Genomic DNA, 14,328 nt, shown 5'->3' with positions numbered 1-14,328 from the left:
GACACCGGGATGAGTTGAGCCTAGCCTCAGGCTGGAGCAGAGCTTAGCTGTTGGGAACATCTGCCAGGCTTGGGATGCAGTATAGGGGTGGTTGGAGCTGCATACATAGGCTCAGGAGAACAGGGCATATGAAGGGCAGCCTCCCACCTAATCAAGACCTTAATTTTTTAATAAGGCAAGCAATGTGCCCAGAGGCAGGTGGGAGACTAGCACTGTGGCTAGTCAGGGAGTTCCAGCTTTGCCACACTGCTTTTTCTCCCAAACCTCCTTTCAGGGCCCCCTCTGTCCTTGCTTAGTGCCTCTTTCTCTTCCTTCAACCACATTCTCCCAGAAAATCTTCCTCCCCCTCAGCTACTGCTTGCTTTCAGGCTGTCCTGACTGAATGGCACTCCTCATAGATATGCTTTACAGAAGGAGTGCCAAACTTACCCCATACCCCAGACTGGATCTGGACTGTGGGGCCAGATCCATGGGGCAAGTGGCAGCTGCAACAGAGGCAGTGACAATGGAGCCAAGGGCTGCAGCAGCAATGTGGAAAGTGGTTGGGAGCTGTAGAACAAGCAGGGCTGTCAGCACAGCCCCTGCTAACTCTCTGTCACCAATGGTTATGTCCAACTGGGCCACAGAGTCTGTGGCAGGTGGTGCCTCTGCTACCATGCCCCCTAGCCTGCCCTGGCAGGCCAAATAGTGTAACTCTGCAGGCTGGATCCAGCCCATGAGCCTGGTTTGTCACCACTGCTTTACAGGAAGGGAGTATCACCATCCAGGTGGGCATGTGTGGCCCATGGAGAGGAAGCAACTTACCCAAGGTCACAAGGGACAGAGCTTGGCTGGTATGGCTCCAGCTTGGTACTCTGAAGTCCAGGTCAGTCTGCCCTGCCATCAAGGTGTGCTATTCCCAGGGCACTAAGGTTGATTTGGAGAACAGAGCACTGAACTGAGGATTGAGGCACAGCTGTGTTGGCTGGACATTGAAGAAGAGCAATCCTTGATACCATTACTGTGCCAGCCAAAACCTCTAGTGCAGACAGTTACGTGACCAAACCGGTGCTTTGACTTGCCTAGTTTGTTTTCCTAGGCTGGTGCAAAGCCAGGACTTGCCAGGAGATGTATCTGCCCAGGGGGTGCTCTGTAGGTCTCTAGCACCCAGGTATCCTCAGGCAGCACAGAACTTCCACACAGATGCAGGCTCTCTCTCTTCTTGGAGTGCTTTGCCAGCACCATACCCCAGGGTCCTGTAGGCCCCCTCAGGGTTCCTAGTGTGGACATGGCTGATACCAGCCATATGCTATTTCTGCCAGCACAGCTTTGTCTGAGTGCCACAAACAAGATAAACCTGGGCTGGCCCAAGTGCCTGTTTGTTGGTATAATGGCACCCATCAAAAGGGGCCTTTGCTGGCACAACTGTCTGCATAAGCTACCTCCTGTCCAACAGAGCTGTTCTAGCCAAAGGTCATCGCACAGTCCTGACCACAGCCTGAGCACTAGGATATGGGCTCAGCACCTTGCTCCATTCAGACATCTCACATGCCCCTGCATGGGTGAAATGGAGATACCACTTGCCTGCCTTCTGGGAACAGAGTAAGATAAAGCCCACGAATGTTACTAGAGGGATCTGAGCCATGTACATACCTAGAGCAGGGCTGCCCAACTAGCAGCCTGTGGGGCTTGCTGGTGCAAGCTCTGAAACAGCATGGCTGAGCACTGCTGCTGCCTTCCTCCCTCAGTCCTCTTGCCCGCTGCCAGTTTGGGGTCTTTGTTACTACTGGCAACTAAGAGTGGCAGCAGAGAAAGGGGGTGAGTAGCAGCAGCATTCATCTCCTGGGTGACAAGCTGCTACCACACTACTGGAGGTGGGTTGTCTGGCCACATGAAGTCCTGCAGTCTTGATCTGACCTGTGGGGGCAAATGGTTTGGATACCCCTGCATTAGACCATGGGCTTCTCACTCCTGAATTATTACCACACACAGGGTTACTTATAGGAACTAGGCTTAGATGCAGAGGAATAGGATGGACTTTCTCTTTGGTCTCCTGCTCCCCCACCAAACTGCTCTGTCAATTTGAAGTTGAGGACTTTACCTCTAAGTGCTAAAAAGATGTAAAAATCCAGCTGGTGCAAGTCAGCAGAGTTGCCAGTTACGTGGGCCAACACTGATTGCACCTGAGCTGAGGATATGGCTTAACAGCTTTGGTATTTCCTCTGGAGTGAAGGCAACAGTGTCAGTGTGAGCTCAGACAGAAGCCAATCTGGCTGACCCACTGCTAGTCAGCCTTCCCCAAATACAGAATGGCCCTCTATAGCAGAACCCTTTGGAGAGAAACAAAACTGCTGTCTCACTTGTTGGGTGCCCAAGGTCTTCCTAAATCCACAGTGGCTGTGACCACCAGAGCTGGCAGGGAGCATGAGACAGTTTTGTTTTTTTGCAGTGGAAGCCTGGAAAAAGATCTGCCAGTTCCTGAGAGTCCAGCATAGGAAAGCAGGGGACACATTTCTGTAGGCAAATACCAACAACCAGTCTGGTTTACAGCTCCATTATATGTAAGACTGAACCATGCCATAGCTGTTCCACTAATAAATTGCCAGCAAGTCGGCACAAGTTGGTGTCCTACCAACCCCTCAGACTCTGCCACTAGAAGATCTCACCTGAACTACACGTATGACTTTTATCAGCCATTAAACATTTTATCCCACTGGCTCCTTCCTGGTTGAGGACAGCAAAGAGACTCCAACTTCACCCACCTCTGGAAAAAAACCCAGCTGAGCAGAAGAGGGAAAAACCAATCCAGGCTGAAATGTTGGTGCTTCCTATCCATCCCCATGGGATGCTGTTATACTATGCTGCTGCCACCACGGGGCACTGTGAGCTTAGATGCCAGGTGCAGCTTCAAACCCCAAGCAGCATCTCTCAATGGATCTGAACCCGAGCAGGTTTTGCTTCCTCCTGCAGACAGCAGGGCAGAAGGCAGATGGGGGGACCAAGCTGTTGTACAGCAGAGCTGAAGGTCAGTTTTGTACCATGCCCCTGTTCCCCACTTCTCTCCTGCTCCCAGGACACCCAGGGTCACAATAACCTGGTATTATGGCAAGTCACTTCATTCAAAGCAAAGTATCCAAGCCTGGGCATCTCCCCTCACCATGGAAGAGGGGTATGGTGCTAACTTTAATGATCCACAGCTTCTACAACCTCTTAATTATTCAGGTCCAAACAGAAACAAGAACAGGAACCTGTTATTGCTCAAGACAGCAATGGATGTAACGTGTCCAGTAGGGTCACTAGGGGCAATTGTTTCACCCTGCTGAAATGGTTGCACTTCATGACCCTGCTGTGGGAGGACACCAAGGGAAGGACCCAACTTGGCTCCCAAATCTCAGGAGGAGGTTGCGGGCCTGTTGCTTCCAAAGAAATCTGCCAAAGGTGTCGGCCCAACAGGTTTAAGAATGCACTAGCTCCGTGCCACCATAACACTGGGGCCTCATGCTGGTGTACTTGGTCATATCTAGGATCGGGGTTGTCCTTTAATGCAGAGCCTCGGTTGCTGAAAATGTAGCAGCTCTAGATGAGCTTTCACATAACCAGGCTGCCAAGGCTGCTGATAGACATGAATTTTTTAAAAACACAAAAACCCATATAGTGCCTCTTCCAGAAGAGTGTGTTAATTCAGCCTGGCTCCGCAGCATCTGAATGGATCAAATCAGCTATTAGACTAAAGTGCCAAACTGAAGCACCCAATCTATAGACATTGGGCAAGCCAGGTCCAGCTAACACAATGCATCTTCTCGGCATGTGCTGGGCTCAATGTGGGGGCATGCTAAGTTTAACATAAAGTGCCATTTGGGGGGTTTTTTATGTCTCTAAGCAGCCCAAGTGTTTAGAGTTCAAGGTTGGCACTTCCACATCACTCGCCACCATGTATTTAAAAAAAAAAAAACTTTATTGGAAAAAAACCCCAAAGTTATTTACAGTAGTTCTCATTTCATTTTGCTCCATAAATTTCATTAAAGGACTCCTTCCCTCCCCATGTTGCTTCACTCCCTTGCCACATCCAAAGCCAACCAATCAGGGCAGCACCTTGATGATACAGGATAAATCAGTGTTGCTTCCGTGATAGCTAAAAGCAGGACTGTGGAAGCTCTGCTCGCTCCCTTCTGCCATAGACATCAGCCCCCACACCAATCAGCCAGCCTGCCCACTCTCCCAGGGCAGGGGAGGAAGCAGAAGAAAGGAAAGCTCCCTTGACTGACCAGTCCTTCTGAAAGATCAAAAGCCTGGGGATGAAACAGTTGGGAATTGGGGCACTAGATTAGGTCTGCACCCTTCATCTTTTTTTGGGCGGGGGAAGGAGGGTGAAACAGGGATCATGAGGGGAAGTAGTGAGAAGCTGATGGCAACTGTCCTTCCCCAAACACACCCCATCAGGACAGCACAGAACATGCTATGCATGATTACCAGGGTAGGAAGTTTCCAGACAGTGCACCAGCTGTCCTTCTGCCTTGAAGGGAACCCAGAGGTAGATTTTGCATTGCCTCACCCCTTGTGAGGTCCTGTGCACATGCTGGGACCAAGACATAAATGAAGCCAGAATGCTCGCATTTCAAACCTAACATGCACCGATGCACAGTACTGCAAGGGGCAGGCCAGAGAAGCAAGTCTCTGGACAGTCAAAGACACATAGGAAGTGGGGTGTCCAATTGCTACAGACAGCATTACTTGCAGCTCCTGATTTCTCCTTTTTACTCCCACTGGGAAGGTTACTTAAGAGATTCCCCCAATAAGCTGTCACTTTTGCCTTTAATGTCCCAAGTGCCACAATGCACTGCTCTTTTCTATTACTTACAAAAAATCTCCTGTCTGCAGCAGATGCGGATGCCAATAGCAAGTTGCAGCATCGTATCCTGCTAACGTTAATATCTATTCATGCAACATAATAATTAGGCTAATAACCTAGGATTAGTGTTTCTCAAGATAGATAGGTATGTATATAATCACTATTTAACTTACATTTACAGTGAAACAAGTAATATTTAAACACAGGGACATTCACTGACCCAGGTTGTCCCAGCTTCCATTCACTCTTGGCTCAGAGCCCAAGAGCTGCAATTCAATGAAAGGTGCAAGTCATGTAACTCACAGCTATTTGGATTCATAACGACTCTGCCTGCAGTTTGTGACCCAAACCTCCCCCCCCTCCGCCCACCAGCTACTGCAACTATTCATAGGACTAAAGATGTTGGTTTCTGTTTTCCTTGTTGTTGTGGCCATGGTAAGGTAAGGATGTGCCAAATTCTGCAGCAGATGTAGTACGGGCTCAGTTGCCCTGCAAGACCTGGCCTTTTGCATAAGCCAGCTGGCCACTAGGAGATCACCCACCAGTGTAGCAGTACCTACATTCAGCATGATGAAAGCAAGGCTCCAGGAAACTCCAACCAGCGTATGTTTCATAGGCAGTTTGTCAGCTTGCTGCTGATTCAAAGACAACTGTACTTCTCAGGGAATGCCTTGCTCATTCCTTAAAAAGGGAGATGCAGCCTTACACAGACTGAAATATTACAACTGTAGGAAGAGAAGCAGATACTCCATATCCAAACAATATCCTCTTTCCACCAAAAAAATATAAAAGGAATTAAAAAAAAAAGGTACAAAAACGATTTCACAGTCATAGGTTCACCCCACTTTCCCCACCCACACTGAAATGCCCTCAGCTGCTTCTGTCAGCGTTTCTCTGTTCCATGATACCATGTGCACATCTTCAGTTGGACCTCAAAAGAAACACAGGGAAATGGGGCGGGGGCTTTAAGAAGAAAATAATAATTAAAAAAAAAGGGAAAAAGAGAGGGAGAGTCACAATCAGGAAATGTTTCCAGCACATAAAATTGCTAAACAGCACCTCAGAGTTTTTACTGGCAATATACAGAACCCTAATATATAACCTTAGGGCTTCCGATTCATTCCACGCAACAGAATGCCACAGATTGAATGTTTCCAGTTAGTTCCATCTTTGCCCCTCCAGGCCACAGGGTTATGAGCCAGCTGGCAACAAAATTCACAAAATGCAAGGAAGACTGAAGCTAAGGGACAAATCCAAAAATAAGGAGAACTTTTCGTCCCAGGTTGCATCAAAGAAAAGGTTCTTTTCATCACCCATGCAAGATGAAGCATTGATTGGACCTTTGTTACGCCAAGAAAAAAGAAAGTTAGTAGGCGTTTCAGAAGGGAAACTCTGTACAAAGTCTGACATTGTAACAAACAGGTGTGGTACTAAGAGGTCACGGTCACTCAGCTACAAAGCCTATGAGATCATTCGAAGGAGCTGAGCTGACCTCCTTTGGGCACCTTCGGATAGAGGTGATGCCCTTGCCATCACATAAGAAACCCAGGTTGGAAAGAAAGGTGGAAGCCATGTGATAGCTTCAGAATGCAGTGACGTTGAATGAATGATATAAACCCTCCCCCACCATGAAAATGTTGTAGCCCCTTAGGAGAGGGAGTCTGTTTTTGAGATGAGCAGCTTGCATAGATGTGGATGTAGTCAGATTCATTAGGTCCTCCTCCTGGTGGGAGAAAGCCTGAGCTCAGCCCACTTGGGAAGAGGATCCTCACTGCAGAAAACAATCCACCTGTCAGAGACCAAACCAGAATAACCCTAGTAGAACGGAAGGAAAAACAGAGCAGCAGGAACTGGCCTGAGGCAGGCTACTTGGAGACCGGGGCAGCCTGGGGTTCCATGTGCAATGAGGGGGGCAGCTGCCCGTTCTGCCTCTGAGATTCCAGCTCTGCCGCTTTCTGCAGCGCCACTTCCACCAGCAGCTGGAAGCTGCTGAAGTCCTCTCCAAACAATTCAGGGGGTGTGGGGGGCGGCGTGTTGAAGAGTCCACTGGTAGGGCTGGCTGCATCCGTTCTGGCCAGCAGCGCCATGGTGCTGTTTGTCGTGCCCAGGTGTGGCTTGGAGTGGGGATCCAGCTCCACCCGCTGAAAGGCTGCCTGCTTCTCTCGCTCCTTGTTGTGGGTGCTCACTACTGTCACGTTGCTGGCCAGCGGCTGGGCAGGGTGACAGATCATCTGTGGGCACACAGACATGGACAACACCTTGGAGGGAGCCGTGGCAGCTGAGGCCATGGGAGGCACCACCAACACCCCAGAGCCTGTGGTAGCTCCCCGCGGCAGGGTCACGTCTGACGTCTTGCCCCCTCGGCGTGAGATGGTGAACTGGTTGGGGTCTTTGCCGTCCTTGCGAAGCATGTCAGGGAGGAGTCGTCGCCTGGCATTGATGAACCAGTTACAGATCTGGGGAAACACAAACACAGCTCGGTCAGACTGATCCCTACTGTAAATCAGCAGGCAAGAAGCCCTGGGGGTCTGGCAGCAGAGCAAGGCAGGCCTCCATCAGAAAGGAGAGTGATGAGCAAAGCCCTCAGCTACAACTCAAGACCACTGCTGGCCCAGCCTCTCCCTGCTCTGAGGCTCCTCTGCAGAGGGCAGGCTGAGGTGCTGCCACCTGCCCTCCCTCCCTCGGCATTTCAGTTGAACACATCAGCTTCAAGTTGTGGTCATGACTGCACAAAAGACCCTGTCCCAGCCAGCACTGTCCATTTTGGGGACAGGTGGCCCCAAAGGCAGAGTCTACCTGGCCACCTTGTGCTTTCAGTCTGCTAGGTCTCCTCTAGGCTCGGCTGTCATGGAGGCGCTAGACAGAATCCAGCCCTGAGATCACATCAGAGGCAGGCAGCTTGCTCTTACCCCAGACAAGCATCAGACTGAAGAGCAACTGCTTTTGATGGAAACACAGCAATGAAACAAGTGGGCCCAAGGTACAGCTCAGGACAGTCACATGTCTGCAGGGCCGAGTCTGTGTTGGGAATGGACTTGTGCCAGCTGGAGCCACTAGGCTCTCTCATCCGCTCTAGCCAGAGTTTCACTTCTCTGAGGATTCCCAGTTACACAGACTCAGACTGGGACCGACACAGCCAGTGCCACAGACCAGACTTCTCGGAGTAGCAGTGATTTACAAACAGCTGCATCTCCGCTGAGGGAGCTAGAGCTCTGCTGCAGCTCTACAGAGCTACAGCAAACATGGTCCTGACCCCTCTCCTACTCCCAGTAGAGGCAGTGAGCTTTGCTGGGGATTTCAAAGGGAGGTGGACTCACCCTAAACAAATGCAGAGCCTGGCCAGCCCACCCTCCTGATAACCAGCTGAGCCATTTCAGAGAACACAGAACTACCGCATGGGAGACTCACTGCAATATCAGACCACAGGTGTTGCAGGTAAGATGGAGGGAAAAATAGGAACTCAGCTAATCCAGACCACAAACCCACCTGCACACTTGTAACCTGAAAACACACTGGCTGCCCGGACACTCTGTGGGCTGCCCAGCCAACCGAGGGTAAAGCTCAGATATTCTTTCAAGATTCCTAGCATGCCTTCTTCCCTTGTGCCAGATCTGATCAGGAGGATGCAGTCTTTCTATATAAGATTCCATCTAGCTCAATAGGTTTACACATTCTTGGCCAGGAAGGAGACAGAATTCCTTTGTTAAAATAAAGAAAGGAACTTTCTAAATAGACAGCCAAATTAACTGATGTGTTTGCATGCTGAGACACAGGTCAGCAACACTTGGGCAAGGAACACATGCATCAGTATGAGGACTTATCGCTTGTGTGACGGTCAATGTTGTGGCTTTCACCCCAAAGCACTTTTCAAAGTGTACATGAGCCAGAATCCTTCCACTTGTCATGGAATTGCAGCCACCTCTGGGATACAATGCAAGGGCAGTTAACTGCAGAGTTGTTGTTCAGTATTAGTACAGATTTGTTTAATTATTTGGGGGGTTTCATTACGTGAAGGACCAGAACCCTGAGAGAGTACTAATAGCACAGTGGATTACAAAAATGGTACTCCAACACTTCCCTGTATTTTGCCAAACAGCAAAGCTACAAAAAAATAAATAAATAAAAAGTTCAAATAAACTTTTGAAAGTATTTATTATATACAAATATTTTATTACATAAAAATAAAGGGGCAGGACTCTGACTTTATTTTTTGGAAGTTTTTAGGAAATGCAGTTTGTTCAATTCAGTTTGCAATGCACTGTTCTACACGTTGATATAAACAGATAGATTAAAGCTACTGTGTTCTTCACAGAAAACAATCAGAAGAGTATAAATCACATAAAGTGACTAATCTCTCCCAAATATTCCCCCTAGGGTCAAAAATCCCACAACTTACTGAAAGTTACAGCCCTTATGATCTTGGAAGGTTTTTTTGTCTTTCAAACAAGGTTTTCTTAAACGCCTGCAAACAAGCCACTGTTATCCTAACCACATACATAAATACACCCTCCCCCCAATCTCATAAGCCTCAAGCTCCCTCTGAAGTCTGTGTCAGTTCTGTGGGAGGTTTCAAAGATCAGAGAGAAAAAACACATTAAGTTCTACTCTGATTTGCTTAAATGGTTCCTTCCAGACCCATCCCAGGTCCAATCCTGTGCTCTCACTGAAGGGGAAGTCTTGTTCTGGACTTTACTGCTAGGAGGACTGGGCTCTATAAATATGTTCTAACCTCTTAAAAGGTTTGATAAGTGAGACAGACTCCTCAGATAAAAAGTCCTGCTGGGCTTTGCCCCATTTGCCTGATGCAGGTCGCTCAGTTTGGACACTACAACTAGAAAGGGAGGTGCCTACAAATAGCCACATACAACATGGGTAACAAGACAAGACTAGATCCTCAGATGACTTACACCAGCCGAAGCCTGGGCCCCACAGGAGAAAGCCAATGACTGCAGTCAGCCACACTTTCCAGTTGTTATACACAATGCTGTTGCATGTGGATTCACACCACAGATCGCCATCAGAAGTGGGGAAAAACATGCACGCATGTGCACCTACCCACCCACCCACACACTTACTTGTTAAATGACCATTAAGGTGCAGCAGGTTCTGTAACTAGCCAGCTAAGGCAGGGCTTAACCACCCAGACAGGCTCTGCCTTAAACTGTCTTCCCCCATAAAAATAAGTCAACCTGCCTTTAAAGCCAGCATTCATTCTACCCTAGTACCAGTCCCTGTGTTGTGTCCGTGTCACACCCCCCCCTGCAGCACACACAGGGCTGGGAGCCTGGAAGCCACTCAGCTGTTTCACACTACTGGCCTGACACGGGGGTCCCCAGTTCAACCTTCACAGTATAGGACTTACTGTGGATGCATGGGTAACGTACACAAAGCCTGCTGGGCTCCTGGGGATAGTTTTGGTTTGGTTAGGGAGGTGGTACGGAAGGAAAGAACCAGCGGGGGAGGAGGGAAGGATGTTAAGTTAATGCCAGACCCACAAGCTACAAAGCTTGCACTGAGTCCCAGGTTTCCTGGGATCAGGCACAACATTCTTATCTCCTTTGCAAGAAGAGAGATACATGGCTTCCTGGTTTCCCTGGAGATCAAGAGCTGCTGCTCACACGGAGTCAATTGTTCCAACTGGTATTCAGCTCAGGCTGTATCTGCTTCTTTCCCAGACCCGAGGAAGGGCATTTTGTGCCGAAAGGCTTGTCCAATCTCTCCCCCAACTGCAAAAATCGGGCCAATAAAAGGTATTACCTCACCTCACAAATCTTGCTTCTCCCACTGAAAGTATGTCAGCTTCTAGTCCCAGAGCCGAGAGCCCAGGGATTTAAAAAAAACAAACCACTACATGCGTTCGACTGGGTAGCGGCCAGTACTTGCTACCAATCTGAAGAGGCTCTCTACAAGCCCAGGCAACTGGCAGGGGAGTTAAATGAAAACATCAGGAGAGAAGCTCTAGTGCCCTCTATCCAGATACCACCTTTGCCAAATGCAGTGTGCTCAGTGTGTGGGTAGAAGGAATTTGTGCCCTTGGGCCTACATCCATTTGGTTCTCTGTAGTGGCAGGGAGGGGAAAAAGACGTCTTAGCAACCTTCTACTCTCTGTAGTGGCAGGCAGGGGAAGAGGCCTGCTCAGATCCTTCCTACACCCGGGATTTGCTGACATCACATCTGGATGTGATAGCATGTTTACTTCAGAGGCATTGCTCCCTGCCCCCAAAACAGACCTGTAGCACAAGTGGGAAGAGGGGATAAGAAAAGCAAATGGAAAGGGCAGTCTGTTTTGAGATGGGGGTCTGAGCACCTTAACCTAGACCCTCTGTATCATGTTTTTTACAGCCAAAAATATTAACTTCATCTTATGCATAGAAGAAGCAGCGCTACTAGGCCAACTGCCTCCACACCAGTCACACAGCTTTGCTGCAGCAATTTCTGGGTACCCAAAAATAAGGGGAAATCACACTCTGTATAGCTGGCCACCACAACCAGGCATTGAAGTGAGGTGACAACTGTGCACCTGACTGGCTTGACAATCTGTCTCTTCAGCCTTTCTGCCAGAGGGACCCAAGTCACCTGTACAGCTTCAGAGCCTTGAGCTTCTCAGTTTTGTTCTCCAATGAGTTCTCTCTTTTCACAACAAAAGAAAAGGATCAAGTGGCCTGGTCCAGCTGCTACTGCGTGATCTCACAGCTGTTATAGGGAGCAGGGCTCTGGCCTTTGGCTGCCCTGCTCAGCATAGTCACTGTCCTGGTCAGTACACAATTCAGTGATTCCCATTTACAACAGGATGTGATGAAGAAGAGGCACTTTGCTTAGAAGCTGGCACTATCCTTTGGTTCAATGAGCCCTGTGTTAAGGCAGGGCAGATATCTCTTAAGTCAGATATACAAGAACAAGGTCAGTAGTCACTTCTGGCCACTGGAAAGTGCCTTGAGATCAAAACTTGAGCAGCAGCCCCCTGGCCAGACCCCAACTGGGGCAATTACTATCTATCCACTTTGCTATCACCCTTCCAGCCATTTGCTCCTTGTTTTGTCCCATTAGATGGCATTGCTCCCTTCTATTAAAAAGCTACCCTGCTTCAGCCCAGGGGTGGCTGCATTACAGCAGAAGGCAAGGAATCCCAGCACATAGTGTAAGGGGTGATAAGGAATTAAGTGTGTAAGTGGCAGCTCTCAAGAAGCTTCACACGGACTGGTGGGTGGCTGGGCCCTACACCCATCCCAGGGAGCCTGCTGAGTGAAGCCCCCCCACTGAGCAGCCCCCTGGTTTGTGGCAAGGAGAGCTTGGCCACCCCACTGCAGAAAAAGCCTGCAAGAACTTGTGCCACAACCACCGAGACACTTGTGTCCACAGACGATGCTCCGGTTCAGGGGTTACATGTCTGGCACGGCCTCATGGTGCAGCAGGTGAGTACAGACCTGAAGACTAAGCAAGCAGTACAACTCCCAGCACAGTAAAGAGGATCCCCTGCCCATCAGGTTGCCAGTGTGCCCTCTCAGCATCATCCCTGCAAGCAGAGATACAGCTGTGACCTCACCATTTAAGAGGGGTCCAATAAATAAGGAGGATGCCCTGGCACAGATCCTAGTGAAGGAGACGGGTTCCCCCCTTCTGCCTATGACTGCAGCACAGGCTGACTTCTCCAGGACTGGCCTGCTGAAGCTGCAACTTGCAGTCTCTAGCCTGTTTCTGCAGAATCCTTCACACAGCCCTACCCAACCCTAGCACCATGATCTGGGCTCTCTAGGTGGGCATCCCGAGAGCAGCCTAGCAGAACCCAAGTGGTCAGTGGCTTACTGATGCTGGGGAGATGTCACCTCATTTTTTGCCACTGAAAACAGGTGTTTAAAATAGCTGCTCAACAAGCATCAGTAGCAAAAAAACAAAAAAAAAGGAGGTGACACCCTGCCCCCTTTCTGGTTTGGGTCTCCCTGCCCCAGGCACTCCTCAGTTGAGCCAAGTCCTCCTCAAGTTAAATGATTCATTCAGAGCAGGTGTGAGCAAGTGAATGGCACAATCCAGACCAGCCCATCACCTCAGCTGCAACTGCTTCCCCAAGGGCTCCTCTGGGCATGGTGAAGATATGCCTCAAATCAGAGCACATTCACCCCTGCCCTGTGATAATAATTACACCCTCCTCACACCCAAAGGGGCTGGAGAAAGGAAGAAAATGCCTACCGCATAGTGGTCTGACTGAACTGAGAATGCTTTTTATAGATCCTACCTCACCCATCTCTAGTAGACACTACTCAGTTTGGGCAAAGGAGGCTGCATCTGACCTGTAGTCTGTGAATGAACCAGGCAGTCGAAGACCTGGACCAGGCAGTAGGGCCTACAAAAGCCCATGAACAAATATATTTTGCAAACATGAAGGCTGCAACCCATGTCCCACAGCCAAACACTACTCCTTTCCAGCCCCTACTACTTTGAGGTGCAGCTGCACTCCTGTACTACATGGATGGGCTATTTATGTGCACGCAGTATGTAGCAGGCCTCCTAGGACCCCAGAAATGTGCTGTAATTGTGAAAGCAGCTGTGCATCTCAACCTTCTTGGCCTGTTTGCTTCTGTGAAATGGGTCTCCTCCCATCATGTCTCTCAAGAGTGCTAGGTTTAAATGGTTTGTTGACAAACCTCACCAAGCTCTTCCAAAGAGATCCCCCTGGCCCAACACAGGTACAAGGGATAACCACATCAAACATCCTTGGGCAGGACCAGGCCCCTATCCCAGCCTACTGTGCTGCCCCCCTCAGCCTGCACAGTCGCCACGAGGGCAGACATGGACAAGAGTGGTGGAGGCTAGGCACATTCTCACCTGCAGCACCGAGAGGTTGGTCTGTCCAGACAGGCTGAGCTTCTCCTGCTCAGAGGGGTAGGCATTGAACCTGTGCTCGTACAGCCAGTCTCGTAGGATCTTCACTGATTCTTTGGGGAGGTTCCCCCTCCTCTTCCTCTTGCTCGACTGTGACAAGTCCAGAGACACGGCCCCGTCGTCCTCCCCGAGGTCGCTATCCGACATGGCGCAGCTGCCCACCAACCTCTCCGAGGGAAAGCCTGCTGAGGTGGAAACCAAACAGGGACCAGATCACAGGGCAGTTTACTGCGGCAGCACAACTATGGGGAGTCCTTGAAGCTAGAGACCTAGAGCAGGGCAGCTCCAGCCCATCTCCACTGCCTGTTTTCCTCCCACCTCCCACTTATGGGGGCTCCTGTTCTACTGACTGTCTGGGATCCAGGGGCCAAAACCTGAGCCCCAGAGAAGCTCCTTAGTGCCACAGGGACAGGAGGGAGACACCAGGCCACTTGCCCCAGCTCCAGCGAGGGCCCAGACAGAAGCACACGCCTGGCAGCTCTACCGCCTCCATCCAGCCCTTGGCGGACCAGGGGGGAGCGGACTCGAGGCCCGGGCTCAGTGCCACAAGGAAGGGGGCACAACACCCGCTGTCCAGCCGCTCTCCTCCAAGCCTGCTGTGCTCGCCCCAGGGCGGCCCCGCC

General features: G+C 50.0%; 1 protein-coding gene across 1 annotated transcript; it reads right to left on the bottom strand.

Annotated features, from left to right (window-relative positions):
* Positions 1–3,915: 3,915 nt before the first annotated feature.
* TGIF2 (TGFB induced factor homeobox 2) lies at positions 3,916–14,322 on the bottom strand. Its single transcript, XM_025205390.1, has 3 exons — positions 14,141–14,322; positions 13,649–13,887; positions 3,916–7,284 (listed from the first exon to the last, which is right to left on the bottom strand). The coding sequence occupies exons 1-3, from the start codon at positions 14,196–14,198 to the stop codon at positions 6,694–6,696; spliced, it is 888 nt and encodes a 295-aa protein (XP_025061175.1). The 5' UTR covers positions 14,199–14,322; the 3' UTR covers positions 3,916–6,693.
* Between the last annotated feature and the right edge of the window lie 6 nt (positions 14,323–14,328).

This window comes from Alligator sinensis, unplaced genomic scaffold (assembly GCF_000455745.1).
Source record: "Alligator sinensis unplaced genomic scaffold, ASM45574v1 scaffold511_1, whole genome shotgun sequence".
NCBI lineage: Eukaryota > Metazoa > Chordata > Crocodylia > Alligatoridae > Alligator > Alligator sinensis.
This window is presented reverse-complemented; position numbering and strand designations above follow the sequence as displayed.